General features: G+C 33.8%; 3 protein-coding genes across 6 annotated transcripts; 2 read left to right on the plus strand and 1 right to left on the minus strand.

Annotated features, from left to right (window-relative positions):
- Positions 1 to 198: 198 nt before the first annotated feature.
- Positions 199 to 2,041, minus strand: LOC106355455 (uncharacterized protein YwbO). 4 transcript variants are annotated; one of them, XR_007314995.1, is made up of 9 exons: positions 1,892 to 2,040; positions 1,514 to 1,668; positions 1,324 to 1,443; positions 1,206 to 1,249; positions 991 to 1,116; positions 778 to 862; positions 644 to 700; positions 403 to 522; positions 199 to 349 (listed from the first exon to the last, which is right to left on the minus strand). XR_007314995.1 is itself a non-coding variant. In XM_048736917.1 (9 exons), the coding sequence occupies exons 2-8, from the start codon at positions 1,655 to 1,657 to the stop codon at positions 431 to 433; spliced, it is 654 nt and encodes a 217-aa protein (XP_048592874.1). In that variant the 5' UTR covers positions 1,658 to 1,668; positions 1,892 to 2,040; the 3' UTR covers positions 199 to 349; positions 403 to 430. The 4 variants fall into 4 exon arrangements, 3 of the variants coding, with proteins under 3 accessions (XP_048592874.1, XP_048592876.1, XP_048592875.1); XM_048736917.1 differs by having other exon boundaries at positions 403 to 508; XM_048736919.1 differs by lacking the exon at positions 1,324 to 1,443 and having other exon boundaries at positions 403 to 508; positions 1,206 to 1,270; positions 1,892 to 2,041.
- Positions 2,042 to 3,506: 1,465 nt separating this feature from the next.
- LOC106356649 (germin-like protein subfamily 1 member 11) lies at positions 3,507 to 4,758 on the plus strand. The gene is made up of 2 exons (XM_013796386.3): positions 3,507 to 3,922; positions 4,013 to 4,758. Exons 1-2 carry the CDS (start codon positions 3,799 to 3,801, stop codon positions 4,549 to 4,551), a joined length of 663 nt encoding a protein of 220 aa, XP_013651840.2. The 5' UTR covers positions 3,507 to 3,798; the 3' UTR covers positions 4,552 to 4,758.
- Positions 4,759 to 8,939: 4,181 nt separating this feature from the next.
- On the plus strand, positions 8,940 to 11,844 carry LOC106352662 (putative receptor-like protein kinase At5g39000). The gene has a single exon (XM_013792293.3). The coding sequence runs from the start codon at positions 9,113 to 9,115 to the stop codon at positions 11,732 to 11,734; it is 2,622 nt and encodes an 873-aa protein (XP_013647747.2). The 5' UTR covers positions 8,940 to 9,112; the 3' UTR covers positions 11,735 to 11,844.
- Positions 11,845 to 12,392: the final 548 nt, after the last annotated feature.

Here is a 12,392-nt window from a genome sequence, read left to right on the forward strand (position 1 = left end):
TCTGAATATCCAGATGCCGTTACAGTAAATATGAAAAAGTGTGATTTCTCTTAAATTTATTGACATTATCTTTTACATTCATCTCCAACAAGATTATTTGAGTTGAAACAAAAAAATTGAATCTCTCAACAATATCTTACGTAGGACATGATTTCCTGTAGACCTTACTAGAAGAAATGATCTTTTGCATTTCAGAAGTCAGAGCAAGAAGAAGTAGAATGTTATTTAAAAGTAACTTTAAATGTTGTTTAGACAAAACCATCAAAGACCAAACATGTATTCATTATTACATTAAGCTCTTCAAAAGTTGGAACACAGAAGCTCAAACTACAGACAGAGCATACATAATCTCCACTTTTTTGTCAACTTTTTTTTTTTTTTTTTTTTTGTCAACTACATAATCTCCACTTAAGTTAACTGTTTTTAGGTTTTAAGAAGAAGCTGCTTCAAACGCACTCTGGAATGTCTCAGGCGGCTGTGCACCGCTCAGTTTCACCTTCCCGTTGATCTGAACAAACAATTCTAACGTAAAGAAGCAAGACTTAAGAGTAAGGATATATTAAAAATGGCGTCTGTTTCACTGTAAGCTTGACCATGAACTCATTTGTATAGTGGCAATTCAATCCAAAGCACATAAACTTACTGTGTAATGTGGAACCCCAGTGATATTCTGCGAATACTTCTCCAGCTCTTCTTTTACCTTCATTACAGAAATGAACAACACATACCAGTTAATATTATCCACTAGAAGAAACAATAATGGTCACATAAATACACCTCTGTGGTTCCATTGCTGGGATCTGAGAGGAATACTTCTGCTCCGTCTATGCCAAGCTTTTTAGCCGTCTCAGCCAGAAACTCCCTGCATTCATCCACAAGATTCACATCTTACCAACTCTTCTACTTAAATCTAACTCATCATAAGCGCAAAATCAAGAACTCAGCAAACAGTTTCACAGAGTGACAAAACCAACAAATTATGTAGTATACCTGTCCCCTATGTACTTTCCCTGCGTGAAGTAACCAAGACACAACTCTTCAACAAGGCTATGTTGTTTTTCTGGCGCTTGTTTCCCCGTATAATGTATGAGTCTATGACTATCCAGTGTGTTGCCTCTGTTCATATCACCAAAACTTTTATATAAAAAATATAAAACAGAAGAAATCTCTCTTCTTGTTTAAAGAAGATAACTTTTGGTGCTTACGTGAGACCGGATGTGTCATACTCTAACCCAATACCTTTGAAGATCTGTAGATTTATCTCAAGATTCTGTCAACAAGAACATAAGTCTATAAAAGTATCAGTGAGTAAAAAAAAAAAACCTCAGACATTCTTCTGAACATTGCTTCAACTCTGCTTCCAAACTTTTGTCTATAAAATTCTTTCTTGTTCACACCTTCTTTGGGTGCAGATGCATCGAGGAAAAAAGGATGCCATCGAATCTACATTATCTTTCAGAAATGAGCACTTTCATCGTTTGTGTAAGAAAATTATAACGAGAGAGAGTTTAACCTCAAAGTTGTATTGATCTTTAGATGCATCAATGGCTTTGTCAAGATTCTTCTTCCCCACAAAGCACCAGGGACACACCGTATCCGAGCTTATATCAATTTCGATGAGCTTTTTTGAAAAGTTTCTGCTTGCAGACTCGGCCATTCTTTTTTTTGCTAACAAATTTCATTCAAAACTCAGAAATCAAATTTGATATTTTCAAGAATATATTAAACTCATAAACTGAACCATAAAAAATACAGATATCGATCTTTCATTTGGATGAACATTTTCAGGTTAGAATCTCTCACGGTAAGAACGATCCACTCCAAATTATACAAAATCTAAGCATTTCTATCACGTGTATCATATGATCAAAAGGTAAATTTCTGGGTTTACCTGGAAACGATTGGAGGAAGATGATTGTGATCGTCTATGGGAGAAACAACCCAAAAGATCGTATAATATACAATATACATACAAAGATAATGACTTTTCACCAACCATGCTGAGTTCCCCACATTTTTTTTTTAATTTTTTATATTAAATATTTTTGGAAACGAACATTCTTGTTTATTGTCATTTCAATATGTAAAACTGGCATCAATTTTTGCATCTCTAATTGTACGTTGATATCACGCTTATATTCATAATAATGCACACTGTTATTATATCATCTAATAACATTATTTAAACTTTGTATAGTATTTGTGGTATTATTAATTAAATATTTTGTATTAAAAAGGACTAAAATTATTAAATAAGAAAATTATTAATATTATTTGAAAATTGCACAAGTAAAAGGACTAGAAAAGTAAGTAACCTTAAATATAAAGTTTTGTATAGTTAAACCTTATATTTGAGGTTTCACTGTTTAAAGATTTTAAGGTTGTTTTTGGAATGAACAAAATCTTATATTTGAAGTTATAAGGGAGCTTTTGGAGATACTAAGTTTAAAGAGATTAGGAGTTTCATATATCTATATAAAGAGATGTTAACTTGTAACATAACTTATTAGTTTAGAGATTGATTTGTGAGAATTTAAATTTTGAGTGATTTTCTTAAGTTAATAAAAAAGAGTTTTCTTACAATCTTTGAGTTTATATTCTTGTGTTAAAACAATAATTAGTATTAGAGCAAAAATAAAATCGAAAAGCCGTAGGAGACATTACAATCATACCAACGAGAGACGAAGAAGGAGGACTTTCTTCGATAAATTGCTCCATGTTAAACACAACAAACTATACGGTGTGGAGTATACGAATGAAGATTCTTCTTTGTGTACACAAAGTAGGGGGTATCATCAAAACTCTTAAATTAATAATGTTGCTAATTTATTAATTAATTTGTGGAATCATTAATTAAAAGAAAATTTCTGTTTTAGACTATACTTTTAAAAATATTTCTATTTAAAAGAAGGAAAAATATTTTATTTCATAATATTATATATTAGTAAAAATTTATAGATTTGAATTTCATATATTTTTATGAGATTATTTGATAGTATGCTGAATACATATGGAAGTATACAAATGAGTTTTATATGTAACTCGATAAAGTAAGACTAAAATATTGATATGAAAAAATAAAAATTAGAGATACAATTCATTTTGAAGACTAATAAAAAATAAGATTCTTTATATATTATCGTAATAATTAGTTTATGATTTCAATAGGACTATATATTTAGCTAGGAATTTTCTAAATATTTATTATCTTACTATATTATCGAATTATGTCATATCTTACACAGTCCCAGCTTGGAACAATTTTTTTTTATTAATTTACGGTATTTATTAATTTATCGAGTATTAATTTATAGATTTTTATTGCACTTTTGTTGTAATTTTATGTTACATATATAATATATGTAAAAACGGTTTTGTTTTTGTTTTTATCGAATTATGTCAACAAAACCAAATGAAAAAACCAAATCAAAACTAACTTTCATCTTAGTTACATTTTGTTTTTGTTTCTCCTTTTCAGTTGCAGTTTTTTTTTTTACCAACCCTAGCTAAGCGTTGAAACATTGAATACCAACCCTACGGAAAGTAGTGGCTGATCTCCTACGAAAAGTTGATCTTCTATAGAGAAATCAAATGTACGATACCATCCTTCGTTTGATATTTTATATGTTTCTTTTTTCTTTTTCTAAAATACCTCGATTGTCCAGTAAGATTCATTTCTGGATACCTTCTCGTAGGATATAGACTTGAACAGTCAATGTACTCATCTATAAAATTAAGCTCAGTGTCTTATAAGCAGCTTACCTCTCCACAGAAATCTAATTCAAAAAGTATCTGCCAATGAGGAGTCTTATATTTCTCGCAATTCTATCTCTCTTGGCTTTAACCTTTCCAATAGCCATTGCTTCTGACCCAAGCCCCGTTCAAGACTTTTGTGTCGGCGTAAACACCCCATCCAATGGTGGTATGTACATTTTCTCCTAATCGTTTATACGCCTATCTTTCATTGGTTTCTCATTCTTATACTGTTTTGTTATTTGGTTATTATGTTCAGTGTTTGTCAACGGAAAGTTTTGCAAAGACCCAAAGCTCGCCACAATAGACGACTTCTTTTTCACAGGGCTTGACAGGCAAAGAGTCGCAAGTAATGCAGTCGGAACAAATGTGACAGCTGTCTTTGCTGATAACCTTCCTGGGCTCAACACCCTTGGAATAGCATTTGCTCGTGTAGATTATGCACCAAACGGGCTGATCCCACCTCATACACATCCACGTGCCAGCGAGTTCTTGATTGTCCAAGAAGGATCGCTTTACGCGGGTTTTGTCTCGTCAGACCAAGACGGAAATCGTCTATTCTGCAAAATACTCAACAAGGGTGATCTAATTGTGTTTCCAGTAGGACTCATCCATTTCCATGTCAATGTGGGACGAGGCCCAGCAGTTGCATTCACTGCTTTTAATAGCCAAAACCCAGGTCTCATCACTATTGCTAAAACCGTGTTTGGGTCTAACCCGCGGATAAACCCAAATGCTCTTGCAAAAGCATTCCAGTTGGATCCTAGGATTGTCATGAGCCTACAGACCAAATTCTGATCGTGGAATGAAAAATATTGAGCTTTTAACTGCTTTCGCTTTCTTTACCGTTGTCTGAATAAGGATCATGTATTCCATCACTGCATCAATAAAGTGACATAAGGTCATAATGTAATGCTTACAAAATTACTTCTCCTGTCCACTTCATGTGTCTTAATTTTCTATCTATCAAGATATGTAAAGAATGAAAACAAAAAAAACGAAACAAAATTGTTTATTTTTTGTGCGTTAAAAATAATTTTGTTTTTAAAATTTTAAAAGAGTGATTAACACCACACATCATAATAATTTGTTTATATTTGTTTTAAAATTTTTAAAACAATATAAATTGTTAGACCAAAATAATCTTTAATTTATATTGGAGTGATTAACACCACACATCATAATCTATACTATTATTTGCGAAGTAAAGTTTTGGAATCGAGCTCTCACGTTAAATTTAGACTGGTTAATTAATATCGCTGTTACCCTTAATAAATTTTTATATATAATAATTTAACTAAAAACGAATTTTATATTAATAATATTAAATTTCTAAAAAGATAATCTCATATATTTTGTTTTTATCTAATATTTTATTATAAAATTTATAGTTAGATATAAAATAATTTATAATTAAATGCTAATGATTTTCTAAAATAATTCTAATATGTGAATATTTTTAAAATTTAACACAGCAATAATCATTTATATATTTTGATAAAAACTAATGAATATATATTAATAATATTTTATTTATATGTTATATTAGATAATTGACTATAAGTAAATATAATAAAATTCTCAAAATAAAATATATTTTTAAAACATAAGATAATTCTTAAATATGTTGTGTTTTTATCTGAAAATATTTATTTTTATTGTAAAATATAAATTTTAGTGTTTGATTTATCTTTTTAAAAACATAATTAATAATTTATTATGTTGGTTTTGATTTAATAGTTATAAATAGAGAAATATTTATAAGAATATTATGCCCGCATATGCGGGCAGAACACCTAGTCATAGTTTGATTTTGATGACGTGTTAGATCCTGGTAGCAAACCACATCATCTTTTCGTTTTTTAAATAGTTAAATACATATAAATTAAACATTACAGAATTCCATTACATATATGTTTATATAACAAAAATATTACCAAGATTTATTTATATTATTAGAAATCAGTTTGTATCGTTCTTTAAATTTCAAACTATGACATGCCAAAAACTGGCATATATTATGTTTGGAAATGAATATTATATTTCTTTACAACTGATCAGTACAATCTAAATTAGTAGTTATTAGGGGTGGGCGTTCGGATACCCGTTCGGGTTCGGATCGGGTATTTCGGATTTTCGGGTATTTCGGTATACAGGTGTAGAACCCGTTCGGGTATTTCTGTACTTCGGGTCGGGTTCGGGTATTTTTAGTTCGGCTTCGGTTATTTCGGATCGGGTTCGGATATTTAGATTTTGAAAAAAAAATTAAAATTTTCATTTCTCAAGTTTCTTGTATTTAAAAATATAAGTTTCAGTTAACTAAGTTTTTATTTTTAATAGATTGAATGGTTAATAGATTTGGACATAACATTTTACAACTAAAAAATCATTAATTTAATTATTTTTTAAAAAAAATTTGATGAACTTTTTGTTAATTTTTGAAATAAAAAACTTGACATGCATTTTAAGTGAGTAGCAAATCATTTTTTCCGTAATTGTATGTATATCATATGAACTTAAAGTATGTGTAGTATGAATATAAATATTTTATATAAAATGAGAGATGTAAACTAGAAATATAAGGTTAATTATACATATGTTCGGTTATCTTCGGATATCCATTCGGGTTCGGGTATTATCCGTTCGGGTTCGGGTTCGGGCTATGATGCACCGGGACGGATACGGGGACAGATACGGGTACGGAAGCGGGGACGGGAAACGGTAAAACTAAAAAATTATGGGTACGGGTACGGCAAATATATATCAATAAAAATATATATATGTATATTTATATACTGAAAAATAAAAATATTTCACTGTAAATCTTATCTAATAAACTAAAAAGATTAGAAAGTAGGTTATAAATTCAAAATCTAGTATAAACTTCTACTTTTTATGTTTTATTTGGAAGAAAAGTAAGTAAATAAGCTTAAGAAAGAATAATAGCAAAGCAAATATATGTTCAGAAAATTTCCATAATTAACCGTTCAGTCTCCAAAGTGTCCCTGTGCCGTCCCCGAAGTGTCCCCGTCCCGGAAACGTCTCCGGTACGGATACGTCAATCAATTTGACGTCCCCGTGCTTCATAGGGTTCGGGTATCCAATCTCTCCTTATTCAATACCCGTTCGGGTATTTTGCTACTTCGGTTCGGATTTTGGTTCGGGTTTTTCGGATCGGGTTCGGGTGCCACTTCGGATATCGGGTAAAGTGCCCACCCCTAGTAGTTATCATTCGATATAGAACAAGTTATTGTTCCATTACATGTGTATTTTTCTTCTTCAAAATAATATTTTCATAATGAGTTTATATAAATAGGATTCAAAGCTTATGCTTGAACTAGAATCAAATGTTTTTGGTTTACTAATATACTAATATGGGATCTTTTTACAGCTGATTGTTTCACTAGATCTGTTTCTTTTTCTTTTTTTTGATTGTACTGATCAGTTGTAAAGAAATATAATATTCATTTATATTAATCGAAGACAAAAGAATAGGTCTAGATGGTAACAAGTGTAACAAAACAGAACCGTTAAGATGATTTAAATTTAATTAGATTAATAAGGAGCTAAGTTTAGGGCGATGGGACGGAAATATAACAACCAAAAGCCAAATATCTATTTAATGAAAAAAATCAAAACAAGTCTCTAGCATCTCTTCTTTTATCAAGAAATCCTAATATTTAAACTTTCATTTAAATCAGAAAACATTAAAAACATTAATGAGTAGATTCTATTAGTTCACAATTTGCCTTAACATTTAATTTTGCTGGTGAAGGACAAATAACCCATCCATATTATTTTTAACAATCTAAAGCACTTCTCGTGAATAGATTAAACCTAGAAACATGTACCAAATGATCAGTTAAATATAAGATTTAAGTTAAAAAATTATGAAGACAATCAAAATTTCAATACTTGTTTTTGTTCAACTCATGGATCTAATCATGAGCTAAGAAAACACAGAGATAAGAGACGAAGAAAACATGATGACCGATCGCAAAATAATAACAAAAAGGGGGTTCATAATCTTCTCAAGACTATATACACCCTTCTCCCTTCAATCTTGCAAATCATTAGCTCTCTTCCTCTCCAGGTCTACGTAAAAATGAGATAGTCTGAATATAAATAAATAAATGATATATTGCAGTGTTTGTAGCAGCTATAGGTGAAAATTGATGATCATTAGGTAAAATCCCAAAATATTTGAAAACTTTTAAAAAAATCTGGGTCGTGAGAGCATTTTCTCCTTTAGTAAAAATGGGTGCTCCATTGTTGAGCAACTGCTACCAAGGAAAATCTTTAAGTGCACTCAGTTCAGCTTGTTTTTCTCCAAGTCATCCTCATTTCATCCAAACCCTATTGCAGACCTGTAATGACTCAAAAGAACTAAAAGACTCGACAAAGACTCGAAAACACTTTTAAAAAACATATTAAATGTGTCGAAATATGTCACATCAATTTCCGAGATTTAGATCCTTGTTTGACCTCATACTAGCTGCATCTCCAAGTGGAACAAGTCCAACGTCCAAGACTCCAAAAAATACCAGCACAAAACACTTACTACTTCTGCTTGAAGATATATTCAAATTCTACAAAATAAAAATGGAAGAAGTCAAAGTTAGTAATCCAAAGTAAAATGCATAAAGTAAATAAAGCTATTAGACTTGATTACTTCTCATAAGCTCATCTTGATTTTTCTAACTCATAAAGCATTTGTTCCTTCCTTATAACTCATTTTCTTTGAATTTAATCTCACATTTGAACCACTCCTCGGTGCACATTAAGACTTTTATCATAAAATGTGTCAAGCAGTTTTTGCTTGGGTCTAAGACACGTCCACTTGTGCTGAATGCTGATTCGGAAACTACTAAAGACACTTACATTGCAAGTATATCTCTGGCTACTCTTGAGAGAACCGGAAACTTAGAACTGTTAACCTTCCACCATGAGAGTACATCTTACTTAGTACCATCAATTAAATTTGGATAGTCCACACTCCAAGTTTTAACTTATCCCACTGTTAACTTTCCACAACGAGAGTACATCATTTATTTTTCGAGAAATCGTGGGATAAGTTACTTAAAACTTAATATCTCACTATCCCCTAAAAAATAAGTTTCATTCACGGGTAGCAAGCTTCCAATTCCAAGGACAAAAACAAAAGATTAGTAAGTTGGAGGTAAAACGACCATAAACACTTTATTGAAAGTTTGAAACCTATGTTTTGTTTTTTTTGCTTGACCTCAAAGTCAGTCAACGCCTGACTCGTAGACTCACTCACCAGTCACCTTCCATTAACAAAACTTATCTTATTCTTCCATATTCTCGTTTTCTCAATAAGTCTCATTTTTCAATTCCGATGATTTGTCACGCTTTGTTAATTTTATCTACTCTCTTTTCCTCCGCCGTACAAGGACAAGGAGCTACGGCGGCTTACGTTCCCGTCGATCTCTTTCTCTTCAACTGCGGCGCAAACTCCGACGTCACCGACAGTGGCCGGAGCTGGACAGCGGAGAATCGGAAAACTCTGCCGTCGAACTCAGGCGACGCGTCTTTCTCTTCAGAAGCGTCGTTCCAAGAATCCGGGGTTCCTCTAGTTCCATACAAGACGGCTCGAATTTTCCGATCTGATTTCACTTACAGTTTCCCAGTCTCTCCCGGCTGGAAATTTCTCCGGTTATACTTTTACCCGACCCGTTACGGATCCGGTTTCGACGCCGTCAGTTCCTTCTTCTCCGTCAACGTCAACGGTTTCACTCTCTTGAACAACTTCAGCGCTGATTTAACGGTAAAAGCTTCCAAACCGGAATCAAAATCGTTAATCAAAGAGTTTATCGTTCCGGTTTACCAGACGCTAAATCTCACCTTCACGCCGTCTAAGTCGTTAGCTTTCGTCAACGGAATCGAGATTGTCTCCCTGCCTGATCGGTTTTACTCAAAGGGAGGATTTAACGACGTGATAACTAACGTTGGTAGCAACGTTGACTTCATTATAGACAACACGACTGCTTTCGAGACCGTTTACCGGTTAAACGTTGGAGGACAAGAGGTTGACGGTGACACCACGGGTATGTTACGACGATGGCTTTCCGATGATGAGTTCATACTTAGTGAGAATTCAGGAATCAAACCGGAGGTAGAAGGTGTCACGATAAACTACACGGAGAAAACTCCGGTTTACGTTGCGCCCGAAGACGTGTACAAGACGTCTCGTTCAATGGGGAACATTGATAACCCTAAGCTCAACTTGAATTTCAACTTAACGTGGCTCTTCATGGTCGATGCCGGGTTTAACTACCTCGTTAGGCTTCATTTCTGTGAGACTCTACCGGATTTAACCGGACCGGGGCAGAGAATCTTCTCTATCTTCATCGATGAGCAGATGGCTAAACCTGAAACCGACGTGATTAACTTGAGTGGTGGTTCTCGGAAACCGATGTATCTGGATTTCAGTGTATATGTTGGTGACGAGAGTGGGAAGAGCCGTGATCTACGACTTGACTTGCATCCTTTTAACGAAGTTCTTCCAAAGTATTATGATGCAATTCTGAATGGTGTAGAGATTCTCAAGCTTAATGTTTCTGACGGTAATCTCGCTGGCCCAAATCCTTTTCCTACACCAAACTCTATACCGCAGGATGTCGGAAATGACAAAGGCATGTCACATGTTTTGGTAATAGCACTTGGAGTTGTTGGTTCTGTCGTTGTGCTAGCAATGTTTGTAGTTGTTGTTGTTCTTATCATAAAAAGGAGAAAGAAGAGAAATGAGTTGAACGTAGATACCAAGAGTAAGCCTAAGGACTCGTGGGCTCATCTTCCGCTTGTTACCGGGTCCTCGCATACCAGATCAGCCACATCTCTCCCGTCAGATCTCTGCCGTAGATTCACTATCGAGGAAATCAAATCCGCCACAAATGATTTCGAGAAAGAGCTAATCGTTGGAGTAGGCGGGTTCGGTCCCGTTTACAAAGGAAGAATCGACGATGGAACCACGCTCGTGGCTGTTAAACGGTTAGAAATATCATCGAACCAAGGCGCTAAAGAGTTCGACACAGAGCTTGAGATGCTCACAATGCTCCGTCACATACATCTCGTTTCCTTAATCGGATATTGCGAAGATGAGAATGAGATGGTTCTTGTCTACGAGTATATGCCACATGGCACACTTAGAGACCATCTCTACAAGAGAAACAAGGCTTTTGATCCTCCATTATCGTGGACAAGGAGGTTAGAGATATGCATCGGAGCGGCTCGTGGACTACAGTATCTTCATACAGGCGCGAAGCACATGATCATACATAGAGACATCAAAACAACCAACATACTTCTTGATGAGAACTACATAGCTAAAGTCTCTGACTTTGGGTTATCAAAAGTGGGTCCTACTAGTGCCTCTCAAACGCACGTCTCGACCGTAGTTAAAGGTTCGTTTGGTTACTTGGACCCTGAGTATTACCGCCGTCAAGTTTTGACGGAAAAATCCGACGTGTACTCCTTTGGAGTTGTTCTGTTCGAAGTTCTATGTTGTAGACCGGTCAAACTAGAAAATGTCCCACGAGAAGAGGCAGATTTGGTCCGATGGGTGAAGTCAAATTACAAAAACGGGACCGTTGATCAGATCGTCGACGCAGATCTGACGGCTGATATTACTCCTGTATCACTGGAGAAGTTCTGTGAGATTGCCGTGAGGTGTGTTCAAGATCGTGGTACTGAACGGCCACCCATGAACGACGTCGTCTGGGCGCTTGAGTTTGCGCTTCAGCTTCACGAGGCTGCTACGAATAAGAATGGCGTGGACTCTCTGGATCTGCCGACACGTGGCGAGGTAGGTACGACGACTGAAGGAGAAGATGACTTGTTTAGTAGGACTACAGGACACGTGTCAAAATCTACTACGACCAACGATGTTTCTGCTTGTCTTGCTCGTGATGAGAAGAGCTGGGGAGTATTTTCGGAGATCAAAGAACCTAAAGCACGGTAGATTGTTGAATATGTAACATGTACGTGAGTGTTGGAACAAAACGCTGTAATTTAAGTTTTTGTCGTAACTATATTTAGAATACTAAAGGGAAATTTCATTTTACCATTTCATTTCATGTTACCATTATTAATATTCACCACCACTAAATGATATTTTCAAAAAAAATATTTTTCATAAAGTGGTTAAAATATTTTATATTCTTGTTTTCTTTATATATATACAATAAATAATTATTTGAATAAAAAAATAGTTTTTTATGTTTTCGAATTATACTTTTTCAAATTCGAATTTTTTTATAATAACACTAAATTTTTTTAAAAAAAATCATATTTAAATACCATGCAACTTTCCAAAAATAACTTCAAACTCGAATTTGAATATATATATATATCTCAAATTCAATCAAATGGAAAATAATCCAAGCTGGTAGTAAAATGACAACCTCTCCTTATGACCAATTAAAACATGTAAATATTTTTACCATTATATCTTTGCAAAATCGTTTCAAGACATGTAAACTCTTTTACCACATGTTAGAGTTTGGTTATATATGTTCAAGTAATGCTTGTGATTTTAGGGTTAGATTTTGGAATACAAGATATATTTCTTTAAAAATTAAAATTTGACATATAAGTATTAGTTATGTATATATTAAACT

Source organism: Brassica napus, chromosome A7, assembly GCF_020379485.1.
Source record: "Brassica napus cultivar Da-Ae chromosome A7, Da-Ae, whole genome shotgun sequence".
Lineage (NCBI taxonomy): Eukaryota > Viridiplantae > Streptophyta > Magnoliopsida > Brassicales > Brassicaceae > Brassica > Brassica napus.

Coding starts and splice junctions, on each gene's coding strand:
- LOC106355455 (XM_048736917.1), bottom strand. CDS start 1,657: ATGGCCGAGTCTGCAAGCAGAAACTTTTCAAAAAAGCTCATCGAAATT. Junction 1,444..1,513: donor AAGATCAATACAACTTTGAG/GTTAAACTCTCT, acceptor AAGATAATGTAG/ATTCGATGGCATCCTTTTTT. Junction 1,250..1,323: donor TGTTCAGAAGAATGTCTGAG/GTTTTTTTTTTT, acceptor ATAAATCTACAG/ATCTTCAAAGGTATTGGGTT.
- LOC106356649 (XM_013796386.3), top strand. CDS start 3,799: ATGAGGAGTCTTATATTTCTCGCAATTCTATCTCTCTTGGCTTTAACC. Junction 3,923..4,012: donor AAACACCCCATCCAATGGTG/GTATGTACATTT, acceptor TATTATGTTCAG/TGTTTGTCAACGGAAAGTTT.
- LOC106352662 (XM_013792293.3), top strand. CDS start 9,113: ATGATTTGTCACGCTTTGTTAATTTTATCTACTCTCTTTTCCTCCGCC.